The sequence below is a fragment of the Nuphar pumila genome, chromosome 2 (genome assembly GCF_984573655.1).
Source record: "Nuphar pumila chromosome 2, dmNupPumi1.hap1.1, whole genome shotgun sequence".
Classification (NCBI taxonomy): Eukaryota; Viridiplantae; Streptophyta; class Magnoliopsida; order Nymphaeales; family Nymphaeaceae; genus Nuphar; species Nuphar pumila.
Window position 1 is genome coordinate 119448499 of NC_143250.1, and position 25001 is coordinate 119473499.

At 38.8% G+C, this 25001-nt stretch overlaps 1 protein-coding gene across 3 annotated transcripts; it reads left to right on the forward strand.

Moving 5' to 3' along the window:
- The first annotated feature begins 1714 nt into the window (after positions 1-1714).
- LOC149846919 (uncharacterized) lies at positions 1715-23168 on the forward strand. Of its 3 annotated transcripts, none has more exons than XM_089998205.1 (6): positions 1715-2062; positions 18012-18061; positions 18153-18256; positions 19581-19627; positions 21000-21216; positions 23082-23168. In XM_089998205.1, exons 1-2 carry the CDS (start codon positions 1792-1794, stop codon positions 18056-18058), a joined length of 318 nt encoding a protein of 105 aa, XP_089854331.1. In that variant the 5' UTR covers positions 1715-1791; the 3' UTR covers positions 18059-18061; positions 18153-18256; positions 19581-19627; positions 21000-21216; positions 23082-23168. The 3 variants fall into 3 exon arrangements, with proteins under 3 accessions (XP_089854331.1, XP_089854334.1, XP_089854333.1); XM_089998208.1 differs by having other exon boundaries at positions 21054-21216; XM_089998207.1 differs by lacking the exon at positions 23082-23168 and adding an exon at positions 21485-21504.
- The last annotated feature ends 1833 nt before the right edge of the window (positions 23169-25001 follow it).

Genomic DNA, 25001 nt, shown 5'->3' on the forward strand with positions numbered 1-25001 from the left:
GTGTGTTTCAAGATTTTTAGTTCTCTACAAAAATCAAATTTAATTTTGAGTTTTTGTAGGCTTGAATAAGACATATCAAGCCACCCATAGTTAAAATATGTGCATCTAATTCGTCATGTATGATTTATGACTAATTTTTTATTGGAGCGACATAATTGAACAAGATTGTTATAAGAACAAAAAACAATCTGTGTTACAGGAATTTTAATTCCTGATATGTAAGAAGTTAAGGTTTGGGTTTTTACTTATATGCATGTAACATATCTAAAAAACTTTTTTAAAATTTTAGAGCCTAAATCATTCCTTATAATTTATGGTAGAATTTACAATAATAGGTAAATTAGGTGTTATCAGTCTTGAATTAGAAAAAATATTTTGTTGAATGTATGAGATGGTTCGAGAAGTGAACCAGATGAACTTTGTGGCATGTTGTTTAACAATATGTGGGCATATTGAGGTTGTGTGTTATTGCAATGTTTTATGAAAGGTTTTATTGAATGCAAAGTTTAAATTATGTTACTGTATTTGCATATATGGGCACATATTGGCATATGATGTGTATAATGTTGTGTCTGAGTGAAAAGATAACCCTATCGGATGTTGAGTGAGTTTGGTTAGAACATTGCCATCGATAAGGTCGTGCATCATTCACTTACTTTCAACAAAAAAGTTCAAGAATCTTGAATTAAAATTTTGGATCGTTAGACATAATGTTAGTCTTGCGGTAGTTATTTATCTCGGGCTAATAAGTGACATATATTTGAAGCTAGCTAAAGTTATAATGGATAAATTAGCCTTGCATAACGGCTGTACAGGAATGTCAATAAGCAGGTCTGGATATAATATTGGGTTGAATCCAAACCAATTGGTTGGTAACCTTCTTGTTTTGTTTGTTGAATATATAAGACTGGAAGTCTGGATGAACCTGATCCATTTGAATTCCTTACAGGGTACAGGGCCATGTGGACCTGGGTCTTGCCAATTGTCATGGTGGTTCCAGCCATTGCATACCTGAACTTGCAAAAAATCCAACATCCGACTTTACTTTTACATATTCACAATAGACAAGCTTTATTTTGGAGCACGGTACCCGACGAGGTGAGAGGGCATCACAGAGTTCAAAAGGATTTGGATTGTGTATGAGAGAAAGTAGTGGAGGAAGATGTGAAAATAGGCTTGGAAACGGATGACCAAGGAATCATCAGTTCCTGTGTTTCGGTTGGGATACACTTTGTTCTTCTATCTGTGTGTGTTTACACATGGGTTTATTTCGAATTTTTATGTGTTCTTTTTACTCTTTTTCTTTTTTCCTGGTTTTTGCAGATTTATTTTTCTGCAACAGCTACTCTCTTTTGTTCAGTTATCATGTATTGATTTGGCATCCAAATGATATATCATCAATTTGGTTATGCCTTTTGCTGATTTGCTTTTTAATGAGAATATTTTTCTTTCAAAAAAGAAAAAAAAGTTGAAACTCTTTGAATCACATGAATTCTGATTGGTTTATAAATTTTTAGTTGGTTTAAATCTTTTCCACATTTACCTTAGTGAATCCTTTATTCACTACGTCTCCCTCCCTTCTTAAAACCTATCAACTTGATTGTTTCACCCAATAAGCTTTAACTATAATCATCAACCACCACGCTTCCTCCTCTCGCTCTTCTATAAAACATAAAACATTCGGTGGTGCTTCCGTTCCCTCCTTCCTCCGCTCTCCTCCCTCTAGGGTTAGGGTTTCGCAGATGCGGCGAAGTTTCTGATCGTTACGGGTGAATTGCTGGAGAATTCGCCATGGTCGATCCTGAATCGAGCGATAAGGCTTCTATATCGGACGGCGGTGGCCCTTCCGAGGGAGGAGGAGGAGGGTTTCTGGTTTCTGAGCCGTTCGCGGATGCTGCGTCGCCGGATTTGCTGAAGAACACGCCGTCGAACATCTCCAAGTTGGAGGATATCATTGAGCAGAGCGAGGGGCGGCAGAAGTATCTCGCACGGACGAAGAGCCGTCGGACGGCGAGGACGACCGGTGGTACTTCTGCAATGTTCCCCTCTCGGGGAATGGTTGGTATTGAGTCCAACTCGTTGCTGAACGGTTTTTCTGTGCTATAAAATTTGTTTGGTTTGTACTTTGTACAATTATGCAGCTTTCGTTTTGAGTTCGACTTGTACAATTTTGCAAATTGTTGCTGATGGTGACCTTTTTTCTGAATGCTCTAAATTGGAATTCTGATGCAATTTCATGTCGATTTGTAGACTTAAAATTCAAAAGAAATTCGGTAGTCTTCTTCCAAAGGGACATTCCTTCTAAAGGCTTAAACCAAAATGCATAATTCATTAACCACAGAACATCCACATCATTTTAGATAGTAAATCCTTTGGCTAAGGAAAACTGATTATCTCCATTCTGAAGCCCCACTATAGAGATAAACCCGTTCTATCTACATCTTAGGTAGGAAATACCTCTCTAATGTCTACCATATCTTATCCTACGTTTCCTTAGGTAACTTTTGTATCTAACACAGAAACGTAGATTCAAGTTAAAACCTGGCAAAGGATTTACTTTGAAATTCAACTGATCCGACAGATGTTCAATCCAATGTACCTGAACGATTGGAATTGATCCAGGTTCAGTATATGACATACTATCAGGCTGCAGAAAGCCATATGACACAGTCATCCACAAATGGTAAAATATTGCATGAGCTAAGCATTACATACCAAGTTTATACAATTTGGATGGTGGACCCACCAATCTCATTGTATCTGATTAACTCATCATCAAGTTACGAACTGCTACAATGTGTGGTTCTCTTCACTCTTCTTTTTGCCTTGATTTTGCTGTTCAATATGTTTGATACTGGTAGTTGTGAAACACATATTGAATATATCAAAGCTCTCTTGAATAAAAGATTTCAAATGAAGTATCTTGAAAGGCTTAAATATTTCCTTGGAGTAGAGGTAGATCGGAAGGTTGATGAACTTGTTTTAACCTGAACTTGTTTTGACCCAACATAAATACACTTAAACTTGTTGAGCAAACTATGAATGAAAGAATGTAAACCTGCAGCTACTCTGAGTCCAATACATCGAAGGTTGAGTGCTATTGATGGAGATTTATATGGTGATCCAACCAAGTATAGAAGTGTAGTAGGCATGCTCCAATATTTGACTTTTACCAGACCTGCCATAATTTATGCAGCAGGTGTCACAATATATGCATGAGCCTAAAATATGACATATGGAGGTTGTCAAGAGAATCTTGTGGTACTTAAAGGGACCCTTGGAGATAGATTGGTGTAAAAGAAAAGAGCACAAAATGAGGATATGCTAATGGTGATGAACTTTTCTGATGCTGATTGGGCAGAAGGCCCAAATGAAAGAAGGTCAACATTTGGATATTGTGTGTTTGTGGGAAAAAACTTGGTCTCATGGAGCAGCAAAAAACAAAAAGCAGCAGCACAGTCCAACAGAGAAGCTGTATATAGGTCCATTGGCAGCAGTCACGTCAAAAGTGACATGGATTAGACATCTTCTAACTGAATTAGGTGAGAGGATTCCAACATCCACCTTGATTTGTGATAATCAAAGTGCAATTAAGTTTTCACTGAATCCTATTCAACATGAAAGAATTAAGCATATTGAAATAGATCAACATTTCATCAGGCAGAAAATGGAAGATCAGGAAATTGCAACAAGATATGTTGGAACAGAAAATCATATTGTGGATTTGTTTACAAAAGAGCTCACTAAACAAAGGTTTTGGTTCTAAAAGGGCAAGTTGTCCATGATAATGACCATGTACAACTTAAGGGAGGCTGTTGAGACATGACCTTGGATCGGGTCTGGATCTTGGTGTAGTTCCGAGTTGCATGTCCTGTTATTATTCTTTATTTGTTTGTCTCTTTTGCCCCTATTGTTTAATTGTGTTGTATTTTACTTTTGAGGGAAATATTGTAATATATCATTTATATCAATATAAAAGGAATAAAAGAGCACATGTTGCCTTATCTTTGGGACGTGTGGGATTGCAACTTCTATCTCTCTTGTTATCTCCCTTCATCGCACAAGTGTTTTGGTTAAACAATAATGGTACCAAAAGTTAACGTTCTCCAATTTCTAAATCTTAGAACAGTAATTAGTTCAAGTGTACTGTCCTTAGGAAAAGTACCTTCCTTTGCTGCCAAGTTAAGAGGATTCAATGCTTAGCTCGTTACTCTTTTTGTCATTTAGTTCATGTTTCCCGACTTTCTAATGTACTAAATTAGAATTATTGTTTGGGTTGGTGTAAATTTATGTTGTTGCTAAAGCTTTCAGTTTTCATGGCATTTGTGTTTTACTAGGATACAATCTTAGTAATGTTTTGATGTTCAATGAGCAAGCATTAGATTCTTATTGTGCCTGTCTTATCTAGGTTTTACATGCACTCCAACGATTAAATCAGAAATGAGTTTGCAGATTAGCTTTAAAAAAGTGTGCGAGTTACCAATATGTATGTTTCTTTCCACAAATTCATTTTCTTTCGCACCAGGTCATGTCTTGTTGCACTTGAATAAGAATTTCAAATTCCTAAGCATTCTAGCGGCTCTAGCTCATTCCTAATAGGAGAGCCTATGGTGAAGGAAATGAATCACACTTGGAGGGGACTGTTAGTTAGGAATTGACTTCTCTTCATGATGATAAATTGTTGGGTGTAGTTTGGGGATTTGTATAGTCAATACAGACTAGGTGCATCTGTGGGAGATATAAGACATGATTGGGTTGCCAAGGATTATCCATGGATCTATGGGGTTAACCATGAAGAGATTTTTGCTCCTTATACTGAGTTAAATTTGGTTTGGGTGTTGTTGTCTCTTGCTGCAAATGTACTCACCACTAACATGACATGAAAAAAGCTTTTCTGCAGGGAGACTTGAATGAATAAATATGTTGAAACACTCATCCTGGGTTTTTTTTCTTAAGGGTGAGGAAAGCAAAGTAACCTGATCTGTTAAAGCCATCTAATAGTTTCAATTAACTCCAAAAGCATGGAATGAAATCAAAGTATTTCCACTATAAAATTTGGATACAAATGGAATATGGCAGATCGTACTTTCTTTGTTAAGGAAGAGGAGAATACAACTGATAGTGACTGTACATGAAAATTATATAGTGGTGAGAGATGATATTGAAGAATTACATTTGAAAGCTAACTAAGATTTTTAACTTCAAAGACTTGGGAGTTGTGTGCTGTTCTCTTGGAATTAAGGTTGAAAGGCTTGAGAAAGGGGTCCACTTTTTTAAGAATATACGTTCTTGATTTGCTTCTGTAAATCAAATCTTTGAATCTAAGGCAGTTGACCCTTGATGGTTATAAACAATTATGTAGGATCTGGAATGAATAGGCTTTTGAAAGGTATTCATACTTCTTTGGAAGCTCATAGTTTAACCACCATCAGGCAAGTATCTCTTATGCCATAATTGTGGCTAATCAATTTGTGCATTTCCCTCTTGTCTACAAGTCCTACAGTTTAAAGGTATGTTTGCCTTACACAAAAGAGTCCCTTTTTGTGAGGCTTCCAATGGGCACGTGAAACATGGGTCCACTGTTGTCAGAGGAAGTGGTTCCCTTTCCAATGAGACCCCTCCCACAACTATGTAATTGTTTCCTGGGGTGGCGGAAGAGGTGGGCTGTAACGCCCCGAAATTTAACCCAAATTTTTAGGAATTTTTTTTTCAAGCGGAAACAACTAATAATTCTCGGGTTAAGCATTTCAGAACGATACAGGAAGGTAAAAGCAAACCACACCATTTATTTCCACTTCAACAATAATAAAATCCAACATCAGAGTTTTCACATTTAGTCTCAAAACAAAAATCTCAATCTGAAAGTAAGCAGAACCGCCAGGGAACAAATGGATCAAGTCTCGGTCAGCGCCTCATCCCGCATCGCTCATAGAACTACTCTTCTCCTGAAAATAATAGAAATTATAGGAATTAGACTACCACGTCTAAGTAGGAAAACTGTAATTATTCTTGCAAGTAGATCATGTGTCAGGTGTGATGTGGGTGTTGTGTTGGAATTTCAGTCTAAACATAAACACATAGGGAATTCGATGCAATAGCAATAATAGACATATATCTGAATAGAAAGGTAGATTATGTAACAGTTTATACTTAAGCACAAAAAGCATTTTACTCAACTACAACAATTAAACAAGGTATTAAGCAATTAAAGCAGAACTTACACTAACATGAATAACATCTATATAACATCCATAATATGAATTCAATTAACTAATATATGCACAGTTTAGGATGTTGTTTTATCATAAGCACCGAATATACAGCATGATGAAAAAGTAAACAGTTGTCTCTTTAATGACTCCAACACAGTGATACCTAACTGTTCTAATTAATGTTTATCTTTTCTTATCCCGCGGGTACACACGGGCCAAGGCAACCATCACAGAAGAGAATGTCCGGGGGTATATTATTCAGGGTTGTATTATTTACCCGAACATTCTAACTGTGACTGAAATCCCAAGGGAGCGGCCAGTGACCGAGAGAAACTCCCAAAGGCCAAAACCAAAACAGGATGCATCCCTAACTTCTGCAGAAGAACATGAAACTACCGCCTAGGACACAATTGGTAGTCCGGGTCCCCCGACTCTGAGGACTGGGACCAACGAGTCGCTTTACGCTCGAAACCAACACATGTCCCCAGAGTTTTGTACCACTTACCCTCTCCAAGGTAAGCCCGAAACTGAGTGGGTTAATCTTTTCATTTAGTTAATTTTCCGAAGTATGGGGCATTTTCCCAACTTCATTCTACTATCATAGTAGTAGGATTCTCAACCTTAGTCATTCTACCCAGGTGTATAGAACAGTCTCAGTCATTTGTCATTTTAATTGCATAACCCACCCACAGTGCTCCGGTGCCTTTAAACCAACCAAGCACAATGCCCAGTGTCTTTAAACCAGTTAGACATTCAATCATTTATAATAAGTTTTTTTTTTTCATCAGTTTCATTGTCATAGCCTACAAGCTAATAGTTCCAATACCCATATCGGGTATTCAACCCATTTTGTCCATTAGGCAAAGTTTTCCAATGTAATACCCTACTAAGTGAAACTATCTTTTATTGGTTATAGCACATCAAATGACAATATTAACAGCATATTGCAACATCGACCGAACAAGACATACCAAATAAAGTATCTCGAACGTCACTAAGAAGCACATGATTTAATCCAATTTATTCTGAGGAAACAATGAATTCCACTTAAACAAATCACATCCAACATACTTTAACTATGAGACTGTGACATATAGAATTTCACCCAACCTCATGCATACAATTATACACTCTTATACATGGTTTCAAGTACTCAGATCTGATCACAACTAACAAACTAATAGAAAACTACAGACTTAATAGAAAACCCCAAATTAACGTATTGCTCTAATATTACAACCATCAAAATAGCATAACATCTCTATACTGTCATACACTTAGAGATTGGTTATTTTAACACAACACACATTCCTGATTTACTATTTTAATATGTCAATCATGTAAACTCACAATTTACTGTTTAAACATGTCACCATTCCAATCAATATAATCATGAATCATGCATATACAAGAATGGAACATGAATCATCCCACAGTGATTCTATCACAGTTCCTAATACAATTTATTCAGGAAAACCCAAATCCATTTTCTATCGAACACCCTAAGAGTTCAAACCCTGACTATATGTATGATTACCAGGAAATTCCTAAAGTATACCTACTTTAATGATACATAAATGTCATCACTGTACACTTGAAATCAGAGGAATTCAATTCTGATAAAAATGAATAAAGTATGGGTACAGGTAGTTAAAACATAGGTATTCAGTCTTAATAGCATTTGATAACAGCATATTAATAGAGAAAATGACCGGAAAGAAAATCTGATAACAGGTTAGACCTTACTCATTTACACAGATTCAGTTATGCATCACAGGAATTTGATAACCATTGTTATGTAATCTTAAATGAACCAGACTCAAGAGATCGGCTAACCTGTTATAAGTAAATTTCTATTATAAAAGAGTTTCTATTATTTAGGAACCATTTCATATTTTAACAACTTGTGCATCATAATGGCAACTCGTATAACTAAAACTCATAAGATGTATTACAGTATACAACCAAGAGTTGAACCCACCCAAATCGATGTGGATTTGAGACTTTAGGGTTAGGGTTTGGGGGTTTTCTGGCGTGGGATTTACCGAAATCCCCAACTGTCACAACACCCCTCGTGATTTGGGGATTTTCGATTCTCCCTTCCCACTCATTCACATCCCCAACACGCGAGTTACCTACAGAAAAAAAACAGTAACCTACCATTATCCGGCGAGGTTGTTGCGGCATCCACGAGAGGGGTCGGTCGGCCTGGACAGCACCACCACCGGCGAGGTTGGCTCCTCACTGCAAGGCCTCGAGCTGCGGCTTGGGATTGGAGGGAGCTTCGAGGTTTAGAAAGGTAGAAAAGAGTGAGAGAGAGAATGGAACAGAGAGTGAGAAGAGAGAGAAAAGAGAGAGAAAAGAGAGAGAAAAGAGAGAAAGGGGATAGCGAGAGAAGAGGAAAGAGGGTTCGGGGTCCCTCCTTTGTAGGTGGGTGGTCTCCCGAAAAGGAAGGAGCTCCTCCTCCTCCCGGCGGCTGCGGTGTGCTCCCCCACCTCCCATCTCCTTATGTGTTAGGGTTCGGCTGAACCCTAACACCCGCTATCGGGTTGCCCCCCCCCCCCCCCCCCTATTAGCCCCTCTTTTAACTTAACAGGGTGTGAGTCGGATCCGGGTCCGACCCACGACCTGCGATGCCGGATCCGATTGCAGTTTGGATCCGGGTCGCGTGAATAGCAGTGGATCCACTTGAGTCCAACAATGGTTTTTTTTTTTTTTTTTTTAAAAATTATTATTATTACTTATTTATTTATATAGTATTACTAAAATACTCAAATATGCACATTTTTCTTTTTGGATCCAATAACGGATCCCAGGCCCAAATCCACATTATTCTTTAAGTTTAGTGTGAAATTTGTGGTTCTTACATCCTTTCCTCCTAAAAAAAAATTTCGTCCTCGAAATTTACCTGTCGATGTTTACTCGAACAGCTCGGGGTATTTTTCTCTCATATTAGCTTCTGGTTCCCACGTGCTTTCATCGATGCCATGGTGTTGCCATCTCACCTTGACGAGCGGAATGGTCTTTGATCTCAAGATTCGCTCACTACGTTCCAATATCTCCACTGGTTTTTCTTCCATTGTTAGGTCTTCCCTTATATCTACGTCCTCATACTGGATGACATGTGACGGATCTTGAAGATATTTTCTTAACATAGATACATGGAATACGTTATGTATCTGAGCATACCGAGGAGGTAGGGCTATACGATAGGCCGTTTCTCCAATCCGTTCCAAAATCTTAAAAGGTCCGACATATCTGGGACTCAATTTTCCTTTCTTACCAAAACGAAACACACTTTTGGTGGGTGATACCTTTACAAAGACTTGATCCCCCACATCAAAAGTGAGCTCCCTGCGCCTTTGATCTGCATAACTCTTTTGTCGACTCTGGGCTGTGAGCAGTCTATCTCTTATCATTTTGATCTGTTGGGTATAATGTTGTAACACGATTGGTGATTCTACCGACCGTTCACCAATTTTATCCCAATACACAGGTGATCTACATGGTCTTCCATACAGAGCTTCGAAAGGAGCCATGCCGATACTCGCATGGTAACTGTTATTGTAAGCATATTCGGCTAAAATAACATGCTTGTCCCACTCCCCCTTCCAATCCAGCATACATGCTCGCAGCATATCTTCTAGTGTCTGGATAGTCCTCTCTGATTGTCCGTCAGTCTGGGGATGAAAAGCAGTACTCAGCTTCAGTTTTGTACCTAAGGCTTGTTGCAACTGACCCCAAAATCGCGAAGTAAATCGAGGATCTCGATCTGAGATAATAGAAACTGGTACTCCATGCAGTCGAACAACCTCTCTGATGTATAAGTCTGCTAAGCTCTCGAGGGATTGATTTATTCGTATGGGTAGAAAGTGAGCCGATTTGGTTAGTCGATCCACTATTACCCATATAGCGTCATGTTGTTTCCGTGTTTTGGGCAAACCCACCACGAAGTCCATGGTGATTTCTTCCCATTTCCACTGTGGAATCTCCATTTGCTGCATCATTCCACCAGGTTTCTGATGTTCTACCTTGACTTGCTGACAAGTCAAACACTTCGAGACATAACTTGCGACCTCACGCTTCATTCCATTCCACCAATACCCACGTTGTAAATCTTTAAACATTTTCGTGCCTCCTGGGTGTATGGTGTATTTGGACCTATGTGCTTCCCCCAATAGTTCTTCCTTCAACTTGGGATCACTAGGGACCCAAAGTCGCTTTTTCATCCAAATACTGCCATCTTCCTTGAGTGAGAAATGTGACTTCTCTTGTTGGGCTAGTGACTTCAATTTCTCATATTGGGGATCCTCTTTCTGATCTTCAATAATCTTTGTAAGGATCTCCGGATGGGCAGATAAATTAGATAACTTGATACTCCCCACGACATCTGAAAACGGTTTCCAATCCATGAATTCCTCCACCAAATTCCACCCTTTTGTCAATAGACTGGACAAACTGCAACCAGCTTTGCGACTGAGAGAGTCAGCTACCACATTTGCCTTTCCTGGGTGATAGGAAATGGTAAAATCGTAATCCTTTATAAACTCCAACCATCGTCGTTGTCGCATGTTCAACTCTTTCTGGGAAAACAGGTACTTGAGACTTTTGTGATCAGTAAATACCTCGAATTGTTCCCCATACAGGTAATGTCGCCATATTTTCAATGCGAACACCACGGCTGCCAATTCGAGATCATGAGTTGGGTAGTTTCGTTCATGAGTCTTTAATTGGCGAGAGGCATAAGCTATTACCTTACCATTTTGCATTAAAACACATCCCAACCCAGTACCTGATGCGTCAGAGTAGACCACAAAACCACCATGACCTGAAGGTAAAGCCAACACTGGTGCGGTGGTAAGCTTCTTCTTTAAGATTTGGAAACTCTCCTCACACTTATCCGTCCATTCGAACTTGATTCCTTTCCTCAGGAGCTTGGTCATGGGCATAGCAATCCGTGAAAAGTCCTGAATGAATCTTCTATAATAGCCTGCTAATCCCAGAAAACTCCTGATATCACTGATATTCTTCGGTTGACCCCAATTTAATACAGCTTCAACCTTAGCCGGGTCTACAGCGACTCCGTCTCGCGATATGACATGACCCAAGAACATGACCTTCTCGAGCCAGAATTCGCACTTGGAGAATTTGGCGAACAACTGGTGTTCCTTGAGAGTCCCCAATACGATCCTCAAATGTTCACGATGTTGCTCTATGCTTTCTGAGTATATGAGTATATCATCAATAAAGACAATTACAAACGTATCCAAGTATGCTCTGAATACTCGATTCATCAAGTCCATGAATGCTGCGGGAGCATTTGTCAGTCCGAATGGCATAACTACGAACTCGTAGTGACCGTACCTTGTTCTAAAGGCTGTCTTAGGAATATCATCGTCCTTGATCCGAAGTTGGTGATAACCAGATCTAAGATCGATTTTTGAAAACACTTTAGCCTTTTGCAATTGGTCGAACAAGTCTTCAATACGAGGTAGGGGATACTTATTTTTGACTGTTGCTTGATTCAACATCCGATAGTCTATACACAGCCTCATAGAACCATCTTTCTTTTTCACAAAAAGAACTGGTGCTCCCCATGGTGATACGCTCGGTCTAATGAAACCTTGCTCCATCAACTCCTGAAGTTGTTTCTTCAGCTCCTCCAACTCTACTGGGGCCATACGATAAGGCGCTTTCGAGATCGGTGTCGTCCTAGGCACCAACTCGATATGAAAATCCACCTCACGCGGTGGAGGTAGTCCAGGCAACTCATCCGGAAACACTTCCGGGAATTCACGAACCACTTCAAGTTCTTCTAATGGTGTGACTTTCGACTCGCAGGAGAATACATTTACTAGGAATGCTCGGCACCCCTGTCGCACATACTTCTGAACCTTTAATATCGATACAATTCGGCCCTTCACTGTAGGTCTAGAGAGTCGAAACTCAACCTTTGGCAATCCCGGTCGGGACGAAACCACTTTCCCTTGTCGACAGAGAACGTTGGCATAATGTTCATATAACCAATCCATCCCCAAAATGACATCATATTCAGTCATATCGAGCAAGATTAGGTCAGCAGGTAAGTTCTGCCCTTCAAGTACAATTATGACATCAGGGATGTAGTTTACACATATCGAATTATATCCTATCGGATTGTACACATATAATTCATGTTTCAGAGATTCAGTATGTGCACCAAGTAATTTTGCAAATTCTACGGATATGAACGAATGTGTGGCACCACAGTCAAATAGAACAAGTGCAGCACAACCATTGACAAATACAGTACCTTGTACCAGATTTTCTTTCTCCAATTCTTCCGCAGTGGTGGCATATACTCGTCCCGGCACCCTCTTCTGTGCATTTTGCTGCGGTGTTTGCTGCGGCTGAGATGGTTGGTGTTGCTGTCCTCCCCCGGCATTACGTTTCTGCATATCCGCCATCTTCTTGTGGCACTGACGGGCATAGTGACCCATCTTTCCACAGTAAAGACATGCTCCTGTGTCTCTAGGGCAAGGTTGTCCATAGTGGGACCGGTTGCACTTCTGGCACACCCGATTTTGTCCTTGTTGTTGCGGAGAACGATTTCCACCATTGTACTTTTGCTTCTTGTAAGGTGGCTGGTACTTCTTGCCACCGTGGTGCTGCGGCGGACCGGCTCCCCGTTTTCCCAGTGTGTCCTTTTGACTCTTCCTTGATCGCTCTCATTCTTCATTCAGCATAGTAGCCACTTCAATGGCTTGTGCGAGGGTGAACGGTAGATTTATCATCACTCGTGGTCGCAATCCGTCCTTGAGTCCGCGGACATACCTAGTTGCTCTGGCTTTATCATTCGCAAACAAATTTGGGCAATAACGCTCCAAGGTCCGAAATTTGGTAGTGTATTCCACCAAATTCATATTTCCTTGAGTAAGCTCCAAGAACTCCTGATGCTTCTGATCACGAGCGTACTGGGGGAAATATGTCTCAAGAAATGTTCGTTTGAAATCTTCCCACGGAATAGTATCCACTCCAGCAAAGTGGATGGTTCGGGTTGTGTCCCACCATTTCTGTGCATCTTCCATCAAGCGGTAGGTGCCGAAGTCCGTTTGCTTATCATCAGGAACAGACAGAACCCGAAAAGCTCGTTCTGTCTCGGCAATCCAACTCTCAGCTAATTCAGGATCAGCCTTGCCTGAGAAGGTAGGCGGGTTCAACTTCAAGAACTTCTCATAGGTGATTGTGTTCGTATTATGCCTTTCACTTATGGCTGCGGCTAACTCCGCCTGATGGCGCATTTGAGTGTCCATGGTTTGAGCCAGATTACCGAGAGTTTCCATCACGAAACCCCTTTGGTCCTGCCATTCGTTCGCCGTGCTCGAACTAGCTTGGGATCGACGATACATCTAATAATCATTTCAATACACACAGTTTTACTATCTTTGAATTGTAGTGTCCCTAAAATCATCACATGTATATATCTAAATTTATATAGAAAACAATGCAATTATCAGGCCTAATAAAGTAAGAATGATAAAAATATACTCACAGAGCGATCTCAGGATGTGGCATGACCGTGATCCTTGATTTATTGTTCCCAGGCTCTGATACCATAACTGTAACGCCCCGAAATTTAACCCAAATTTTTAGGAATTTTTTTTTCAAGCGGAAACAACTAATAATTCTCGGGTTAAGCATTTCAGAACGATACAGGAAGGTAAAAGCAAACCACACCATTTATTTCCACTTCAACAATAATAAAATCCAACATCAGAGTTTTCACATTTAGTCTCAAAACAAAAATCTCAATCTGAAAGTAAGCAGAACCGCCAGGGAACAAATGGATCAAGTCTCGGTCAGCGCCTCATCCCGCATCGCTCATAGAACTACTCTTCTCCTGAAAATAATAGAAATTATAGGAATTAGACTACCACGTCTAAGTAGGAAAACTGTAATTATTCTTGCAAGTAGATCATGTGTCAGGTGTGATGTGGGTGTTGTGTTGGAATTTCAGTCTAAACATAAACACATAGGGAATTCGATGCAATAGCAATAATAGACATATATCTGAATAGAAAGGTAGATTATGTAACAGTTTATACTTAAGCACAAAAAGCATTTTACTCAACTACAACAATTAAACAAGGTATTAAGCAATTAAAGCAGAACTTACACTAACATGAATAACATCTATATAACATCCATAATATGAATTCAATTAACTAATATATGCACAGTTTAGGATGTTGTTTTATCATAAGCACCGAATATACAGCATGATGAAAAAGTAAACAGTTGTCTCTTTAATGACTCCAACACAGTGATACCTAACTGTTCTAATTAATGTTTATCTTTTCTTATCTCGCGGGTACACACGGGCCAAGGCAACCATCACAGAAGAGAATGTCCGGGGGTATATTATTCAGGGTTGTATTATTTACCCGAACATTCTAACTGTGACTGAAATCCCAAGGGAGCGGCCAGTGACCGAGAGAAACTCCCAAAGGCCAAAACCAAAACAGGATGCATCCCTAACTTCTGCAGAAGAACATGAAACTACCGCCTAGGACACAATTGGTAGTCCGGGTCCCCCGACTCTGAGGACTGGGACCAACGAGTCGCTTTACGCTCGAAACCAACACATGTCCCCAGAGTTTTGTACCACTTACCCTCTCCAAGGTAAGCCCGAAACTGAGTGGGTTAATCTTTTCATTTAGTTAATTTTCCGAAGTATGGGGCATTTTCCCAACTTCATTCTACTATCATAGTAATAAGATTCTCAACCTTAGTCATTCTACCCAGGTGTATAGAACAGTCTCAGTCATTTGTCATTTTAATTGCATAACCCACCCACAGTGCTCCAGTGCCTTTAAACCAACCAAGCACAATGCCCAGTGTCTTTAAACCAGTTAGACATTCAATCATTTATAATAAGTTTTTTTTTTCATCAGTTTCATTGTCATAGCCTACAAGCTAATAGTTCCAATACCCATATCGGGTATTCAACCCATTTTGTCCATTAGGCAAAGTTTTCCAATGTAATACCCTACTAAGTGAAACTATCTTTTATTGGTTATAGCACATCAAATGACAATATTAACAGCATATTGCAACATCGACCGAACAAGACATACCAAATAAAGTATCTCGAACGTCACTAAGAAGCACATGATTTAATCCAATTTATTCTGAGGAAACAATGAATTCCAGTTAAACAAATCACATCCAGCATACTTTAACTATGAGACTGTGACATATAGAATTTCACCCAACCTCATGCATACAATTATACACTCTTATACATGGTTTCAAGTACTCAGATCTGATCACAACTAACAAACTAATAGAAAACTACAGACTTAATAGAAAACCCCAAATTAACGTATTGCTCTAGTATTACAACCATCAAAATAGCATAACATCTCTATACTGTCATACACTTAGAGATTGGTTATTTTAACACAACACACATTCCTGATTTACTATTTTAATATGTCAATCATGCAAACTCACAATTTACTGTTTAAACATGTCACCATTCCAATCAATATAATCATGAATCATGCATATACAAGAATGGAACATGAATCATCCCACAGTGATTCTATCACAGTTCCTAATACAATTTATTCAGGAAAACCCAAATCCATTTTCTATCGAACACCCTAAGAGTTCAAACCCTGACTATATGTATGATTACCAGGAAATTCCTAAAGTATACCTACTTTAATGATACATAAATGTCATCACTGTACACTTGAAATCAGAGGAATTCAATTCTGATAAAAATGAATAAAGTATGGGTACAGGTAGTTAAAACATAGGTATTCAGTCTTAATAGCATTTGATAACAGCATATTAATAGAGAAAATGACCGGAAAGAAAATCTGATAACAGGTTAGACCTTACTCATTTACACAGATTCAGTTATGCATCACAGGAATTTGATAACCATTGTTATGTAATCTTAAATGAACCAGACTCAAGAGATCGGCTAACCTGTTATAAGTAAATTTCTATTATAAAAGAGTTTCTATTATTTAGGAACCATTTCATATTTTAACAACTTGTGCATCATAATGGCAACTCGTATAACTAAAACTCATAAGATGTATTACAGTATACAACCAAGAGTTGAACCCACCCAAATCGATGTGGATTTGAGACTTTAGGGTTAGGGTTTGGGGGTTTTCTGGCGTGGGATTTACCGAAATCCCCAACTGTCACAACACCCCTCGTGATTTGGGGATTTTCGATTCCCCCTTCCCACTCATTCACATCCCCAACACGCGAGTTACCTACAGAAAAAAAACAGTAACCTACCATTATCCGGCGAGGTTGTTGCGGCATCCACGAGAGGGGTCGGTCGGCCTGGACAGCACCACCACCGGCGAGGTTGGCTCCTCACTGCAAGGCCTCGAGCTGCGGCTTGGGATTGGAGGGAGCTTCGAGGTTTAGAAAGGTAGAAAAGAGTGAGAGAGAGAATGGAATAGAGAGAGAGAGAAGAGAGAGAAAAGAGAGAAAGGGGATAGCGAGAGAAGAGGAAAGAGGGTTCGGGGTCCCTCCTTTGTAGGTGGGTGGTCTCCCGAAAAGGAAGGAGCTCCTCCTCCTCCCGGCGGCTGCGGTGTGCTCCCCCACCTCCCATCTCCTTATGTGTTAGGGTTCGGCTGAACCCTAACACCCGCTATCACAGGGGAGAGGGTTTTCCTCTCACAATTTTTTTTTTATCGGGCAACCCATATCGGGTTGCCCCCCCCCTATTAGCCCCTCTTTTAACTTAACAGGGTGTGGGTCGGATCCGGGTCCGACCCACGACCTGCGATGCCGGATCCGATTGCAGTTTGGATCCGGGTCGCGTGAATAGCAGTGGATCCACTTGAGTCCAACAATGGTTTTTTTTTTTTTTTTTTAATTTTTTTTATTATTACTTATTTATTTATATAGTATTACTAAAATACTCAAATATGCACATTTTTCTTTTTGGATCCAATAACGGATCCCAGGCCCAAATCCACATTATTCTTTAAGTTTAGTGTGAAATTTGTGGTTCTTACATGGGCTGCAGGTGGGTTTGGGGTTGGAGTTCCTTTCGACAGTTCTCCTTGCAAAGTAGCTTGCAAAGGGATTCTTTAATCCACAAGTGGTGATGATGAAGTAGAAATGAAATGATTGGACCAACTTGAAAAATAGATGCATATATGTGTTAATGAATTGTGCTCTTATTAGAGAGAACCTAGTGCTTGGGAAAACCAGAAGCAATTTATAATTGTTTGGTCAAGCATAGACGCGAATCTAGCCTAAGGCTCTAGAATTGTGAAAGTACATGGTTAAAGTCTATTGTTATCGGTTTAAAAATTACTGCATATCTCTGTTTATTGCAGCTGATTTGGTTTATCGTGAAAGAACACATCAAAGTAGATTGACATTATAAAGGTCGAATAACTTTATACGAGACAAATGAAGCTAAGTTGTTTACTCATTTATAGTGCCCTTAGCAACTGGTTGACATGTCAACTAAAATGCCAGAAATGATTATTCAATGAGATTACTTGCCAGGTTGGTATGGGGTCATATATTTGCCCCAAGTTGATAAGGGCTGCCATAAGAGATGGATGGTGTATTATGTTAGGATATTGTCTTTTTTTGACTCAGATTTTCTCTCATGCTTGGATTGCTGTCGTCACTCCATTCTCTTACTTTGTCAGTGATTTTCTTTCAACTTAAAAAAATAGTGAATAATCTCTCTCTCTCATGTTTTTTTCTTCCATTTGTTAATTTTCTTTTTACGCTAATAAAGTTTTGGTACCCTTTGATCAGATCCATATGGTAAATATGTTTCAACTTTCAATACAAAAACAAAATAGAAGGTATGTGGATTTTGTCACTTCTTTTTCTTCAAGGAAGCTTATATAATTTCTCTCATATAACCATGTAATATTGCTCATGAATGTACTATAGATGCCACAAACGCTCTTGGAGATGCAAAAGAAAGAACGTATGGTTCTATCATGATGTAGAGACTGACTGGAAGTGAAGAAGGCCAAATAGATTACATGCTCCAGGTGAATACTTGTTCTTGTATTAATGTTTTTGTACATAGTTATGGCATTAGTCCATCCCTTTATTTTCCTATAACTATGACATTAGACTATCTCTTTAATAAAATGTGTGTATTAAATTGGTTGTTCTTCAATTAACATTATGTAAGTGGATATACAAGTCAAATTAAAAATTTTAGGATCCAAATGCAGCATGTGGTAACATACCCCTACATGGGATAAAATCTAGAATGTGGCAAAAGAAGATAGGTCAGACCAGAAATTTAGAAGAGACACATTCACGTATGAGCATGTAAGATTGCATGTGTGCATGCATGCATGCACAGACACTTGCACAAATCCTCACATACCCATTCTTCTTTTAAACACAAATGCACAAATGCTCACAGACAAATGCATAAAACGCTCAACTATATTGTTCATGTGAATGTGCAATAATCTGTTTGTCAAAATGTTGAACTCATAATTGAATTCTCTTCATATCTGCTTGCATCTTTAAATTGCTGGTTGGTTTTTACTGAATAAGATGCAACAATGTCAAGGGCTTGCCTTGATGTAGAAAACCTAAAAGCCTGAATTTTAGAATTTTGTAAAGCCAATACCTGGTGCAAAATTCTGAAAGGTTTGTATGCTAGAGATTTGGATTTCATGATTACCCTTATTAGACAAAAACAAGAATGCCTGCTTTGATCTACTTGCAAACAAAATGATAACACAGTCCTCAAAAACACAATAACTGAGGTACAACGGATTTATTTGCAATGCAGAACCATTCAAACAGATGCATATCAAAGCATGATCCTGTTGATGCAGGTTTCTTGATTTTCTGAAGTTAATTATCCTAAAACATACATACATACATACATGCATACATACATATATGCACACATACAATTCTGTTTCCTCATTATCTGATGGTTTTATAATGGGAAAATGTTCAAAACAACCTTTGGCTTATGAGGCCTGAGATCCATGGCTCAGATTGTTATGTTTATCTTCATTAGGTTTCAAAGTATCATGACAATTCCTTGTGACTACGTTCAATGCATCTTTCACGCTTTTATCTCTTGTTTTTCCCTCTTATTATGGAAGTGAAATGTGATACATGATTGACAATGACTCTTCTATATGAGGTGCATTGTTTAGCACATAAAGCAATTTATAGAGGAAATACTTTGTTGATAATTTCCAAATTTCTAGGATTTGATGAATCTAGCATTATGGTCTTTTTCTTTTTTCAACCGCATGTTTACCTGATGCTGACAATTGTTAAAGCAGGAACATTTTATCTTTGACTAATCTACTTGATGATCATTTCTACCTGCAGGATGCAACATTTCAGCACCCCTATATATCAGCTATTGGATCACACACGTGAGTAGTAAATCCATCTGTTCTGTTAAGGGAGGTAAATGGGTCCGATTTGGTTCAGATCTAGGTATATTTAAACCCAAAGTTGGCTGTTATGGCCTTACTGGATCCAGATTTTGTTGGACATGGGTTGCTTGATGCAAAACCAATCTGACCTAATTGGTTCTGTATGTTTGAGAAATTCTACCAGATCAGACTCACTAGTTACTATGGGTCTGATAAGGGCTCTCTAGGCATGGCTAAATGGGTTTAATGATTGATATTCGATTAGATTCTGACCTCATGGAATCCATTAATACATTTTCATGTTCTCGTTTATGTTGCTTGTTTTACAGTCACAATATTGAGCTTTTCTAAACTTTTATTCACTTTATTCACACACTTCCACACATGCATATACATGTAGACATATATAGTATGAATGATGTATGCAAGCATGCATGTGTATATGCATGTACATGCCATGGTTTATTGGGAAGCAAGGTTATATATGAGGTGACTTTGAATATGACTAGGTGCAAGTCGGACTTTTTGGAGCTTGTTTTTTTACTGGAATATGCACCATTTCATGCTGCAAATATTGCAAAATAGCTTGGGAAGTTAATTTTTTGCCCTTATCTATAATTTTGGTCCTCAACTTCTTTAAGTCATACATGTATAATGAAATGGCAGATTCTGTGGCATGTACAATGAGAGTTGTTTGCACTGGGAAAGTGAAACTAAAATATTCCAAGAAACTGCTTTCAAACAGGAACAATTTGGTAATGTTCCGTTTGATGATTTATGGGATACTCAAAAGCTTCCAGGTTCCTGTTCCTATATAGCAAAGTCAACCAATTGAAGCTTTCCATGGCAAATAAGCTCATCATTGGGTCACCCTCATGTGGTTTATAATGGTTACATTCCCTCGTTTTTTTCTACCCGGAGTTCACTAGGAACCTAAGGACTTGTTTGGAACCTTGGAATCGGTTACCCTGGGGAAATGCGATTGTCTTGAAATATAAATAGATCATAGATAAATAAATATAATTATTCATATATTTATATGAACAAATTTGAAATTTGTGATATCAACCAATGTGGAAGCTTTCTGGGAGTGTAGAGTTTGATACAATTGACTGGTTCACAATGTTATGCGAGTCGTTTGTAAAATTTGATACAATTAAGCAGAGCATGGTTACCTGTTACCGAGCCGGTTAGCCAAGCTCTTAAACTTTCCATTGAAGAGTAATTTTGTTATGGATGTAAGACTTCAAAACAAGAATTGGTGGATCAGTAGAAGTTCTATGACCACTTGAACTATTTTACAACTTGGTATTATTATAGATAACCACAATGCCATAATAATTGTTGTTGTTTTTAACATACGATGCAGGTCGTACTGGCATGATTTTGACACGGCTCTTTTTGTGTTAAAACACCTGTATAGTGATATACCTGAACCCACCACGGAGGAGCTGTCGAGTGGCCTACTACAACGGGGAAAGGAGTCAAAGACTGTCAGTCAGTTTTACGACACTGATGCCATGGATCAATAAGATCTTCCTCTAACCTTTTCTGACAGAGAACTGCCCGGAGCCTTCTCTAGGAAGGTAAGAAAATTTATGGTCTCCTGAGGAAGCTCCTTGTATATCTGCTATCATATCCATTAGTAAATTGATTTGTTCCCTTCTCCTACATGCCCACCTTGTTTGTTTTGTAACTTTCCATGTGACATTAGGCTTGTAGGCTGAATGTCATAATTCAAACAGTTTGTGTATATTTGAATATTTTTGGCCCACAAAAAAAAGATGAAATCTTTTTCAAGCGAAACTATCACAAAGACATCGGTTGATTTCTCATCATCTCTTTTGTGGCTAGGGCAAGGGAAGGACCCTGCTCTCATTGGTCGTGACCAGGATGGTGTGAACCCAGCCAACCCTAGTGCAGGCTTCACCGATAAAACTCGAGGTTCAGCGTATAAGGGCCCCACACATCTGGCTAGATGAGATGGCTTTAAGGTATTCAAGTTGATTGATGTGGCATGAGTAGGATTTTCCGCATCCTTTGTCTTAAACCCCAAGCAGCAGGCTCCTTGGTGGGCAAGGGGGGTGGCCTAGGGGGTTTTAACTACTTGGGCACATGTCATACGGCAGTGTCAATCTCTTCTGGGCCTCATCACTTGATGTGACTTTTCCCTGGATAAATATAAAAAAGAAAAACCTCTTAGGTCCATTATGCCCTCCAGCACTACTGCTCGTTAGGGGTGGGCAATGGGCCGGGCAGCCAAGCCAATTCGGGCCACTATGGGCTGGGTTTGGGTGAAGGTTTAGGCTCTGACCTGTTAGTTACCGGTTTGAAACTGGGTTCATTATATACATGGGTAGGGCCTGGGTCGGCTCATAGATTACTAGGCTGACCCAATGGGGTAGAGCTACTTAATTAATTTTTTGGTAGCTAGTTGCATAGTAACTTGGTAACTATTACTATTTACCTAATTAGTCGCATTAATTAAATGAGAAATAGAAAGATAATTAGTTAGATGCATTAATCTTTCATTTAATTGATTGCTTTGGGTATTATAAGAATTAATTTATGAACATTTGCAAATAACCTACAAATGTGTTTGGGCTGGGCTGTACCTCCCTGATGAGTATTGGCTCATTTGGGCAAATGGGTCGGGTAATGAGCTACTCTTCAAATCTGAGCCTGTTAAGAACTGAGTCATCTTTGGGTGAGGCTGCACTTAAAACCAAATGGGTTGAGCTCTAAACAGGCTTGGACCGAGCCGGCCTTATGCCCAGCCCTATTCCCAGAAAATCATTGAGCATGGGGCACAAAAAGTACATGAAAAATGGCTGTACTTAACGAATAATTTGACTTAATTCTCTAAAAACCTTATAATTTTTATACTCCCAATGTCCAAAATTACAAATATTTGACATCGCTAAGACCTTTTTAACCTTCGCGATTATGAATTTAAGCCTTATTGTGATAAAATTGTACCGCCCATTGACTTTGTTCAACTCTCATTTAAATTCATAGTCGCATGTTCTTTTTATGCAGACTTCACGAACTCACATAAATTTATTTACAAATTTTTGATAAAACTAAAACCACAAAAATCACAAATATCTTGTTTTTTTGCATATATATCATTATTTCAAATAAATATATTTGTGAAGCACTTCTCACAAATATCCTACTTTTTTTCATATACTTTTTGAAATTGCATAAATTTATGTATCTATCGCTTCATTTGCTTTCATGCATACATCATTCCTGCATTTTCCACATTTAAGATTAATCATCAAAATATCACAGTCATCATCGCACTTACATTTTAACCATAAATTATGTCAAAATTATAACTTATAACTAGCATTGTTGTATACCCGGGAAGGTTACACATCATTCAAATTATTACGATAAAGATCTTAGGCAATTCTTTGCTCACGTGGTTCAATATCTTTTGCAGTGACCCTTTGATCATGTACAACATCAATATCGTCCATTGTTTGGGATAGTTGGATAATCGGCAACGGACTCAGTGTGATAGATGGTGCTTGAGATACATGCACATTCTCTATGAGAGTCACATCATTCTATCGATCAACTACTCTTTGTTTAATTGCTCCTTCATTAACTTTGTATATTTTTAAGTAACCATCACCATTAAATAACATCGATTCTATATCATTATCCTCTTCAACATCTATCCATATTTTTTTTTTGTTTAAGTTTAGAGAATAACTATACCAGAGGCTCATTAAGTTTGCCACATATTTGGTTTTATGAAACATTAAAGCCGCAAATTTCTTAAAAGTAATATTTTTGAAGATCACTATAGATTTTCAATTAGTGTAATCAGACCTATAGTAGTGTACTTTATCTCTTTTAGACATCATCATTGCCTGTAATACCCATAAATTTTATCAGATAAATAAACTTGAAATTTATATCCTTAAGCTAGTATAATGATAATTTTATTGTTTTAATTAGTAAATCATATTTGGATCTCAGATATTATGTTTGGATCTCAACGAACATCTAATAATAGAGGTTGAAATTTTGTTTGGATCTTTGATATCGGATCCTCAATGTCATGTCTAGATTTGTTCCAAAAAAATACTTGGTGGATCCGCGAGTTTAAATTGGATCTTTAATGAGAGAAATCTTATATAGAGTCCATAATGGTTTATTAGGATCCATAGTACTTTATTAAAAAAAAAAATGTACCAAAAATTTTATAGTGTTTCGGATCCTAGGGTGGATCCAGATTTTTTTGGTTGGATCCATAAATGTATTGGGTCATGAACCCATATCATTCACTAGGATGTGGTCCAACTCAACAAATTCAGATCCGTAGATCCGGTTGGTTTTAGTTTGGACCCAAGGTTTAAACGGGTCACCATGAGGGCGACCCAAATGAAAAAATAAATAAATTTTTAGAAGATTCGGATCCACGGATGGATCCGGATAGGCCCAAGCATGGACCCAACAAAAGGTGGGTCACGGGTTCGGTCGAACCAAACCCGCACCCGTTCATGCGTGAAAATGAAAAAACGAAAAAAAATTGACATACCCGATAAAACTGCGTTAGGGTTCATTTCTGAACCCTAACGCAGCAAGCGAAGGGGGCTGGGGGAAGGGGTAGCGCAACTACCGAGGTGGGGATAATGGCCCTTCCGTTTCGGGGGCCACCATCCTACAAATCCCCTCTCCTCTCTCTTCCTCTCACTCTCCTCTCCTCCCCGTTTCTGTCTTCTCGCTCTTTCCTCTCTTCCTCACGCTCTGTCTCCCTATTTCTCTCCCTCTCGGCCCGAGCTCGGTATGCGGCGACGCTGACAACATCGGCCGACCATTGTCTATCGACAACAGCCTCTGATTTCCGGTTGAGGTAGGATGTTGTGACTTTTTTTGGGTTATTGAATGTGCTCGGCTGTGTACGTGGGCAACCAAAAGGAAAATCCCCAAATTGGGGGTTTCTGTCAACCCTAAACCCAAAACCCAAAACCCCAAATCTACGATTTGGGGGTTTTGGACTGTTATTGTAAAGGGGGTTATGGGTTTCACATTTCTGTAAAAAGGGGAGAGGTTTTTGATTCCTGCTATAGGGTTTCGTTTTGGTTAAACAAAAAAGAAAAAAAAAAGAAAAAAAGAAAAAAAGAAAAAAAGAAAAAAAGAAAAAAAAGAAAAAGAGAACCACATATGATTATCCATTGTCCCAGTTATCTCTGTACACTCGTACATGTTCGTTGCATAAGATCGTGTTACCTATCACCTAATTTGGATGCTTTTTAAATTGTTTGAGTAACTAGAAAAAAAATTATGGGGTCTTTGGTTTGCTAAATGTTGATTCAGGCCCCCTTTTTGTTTACTCGACTATATCATCTTT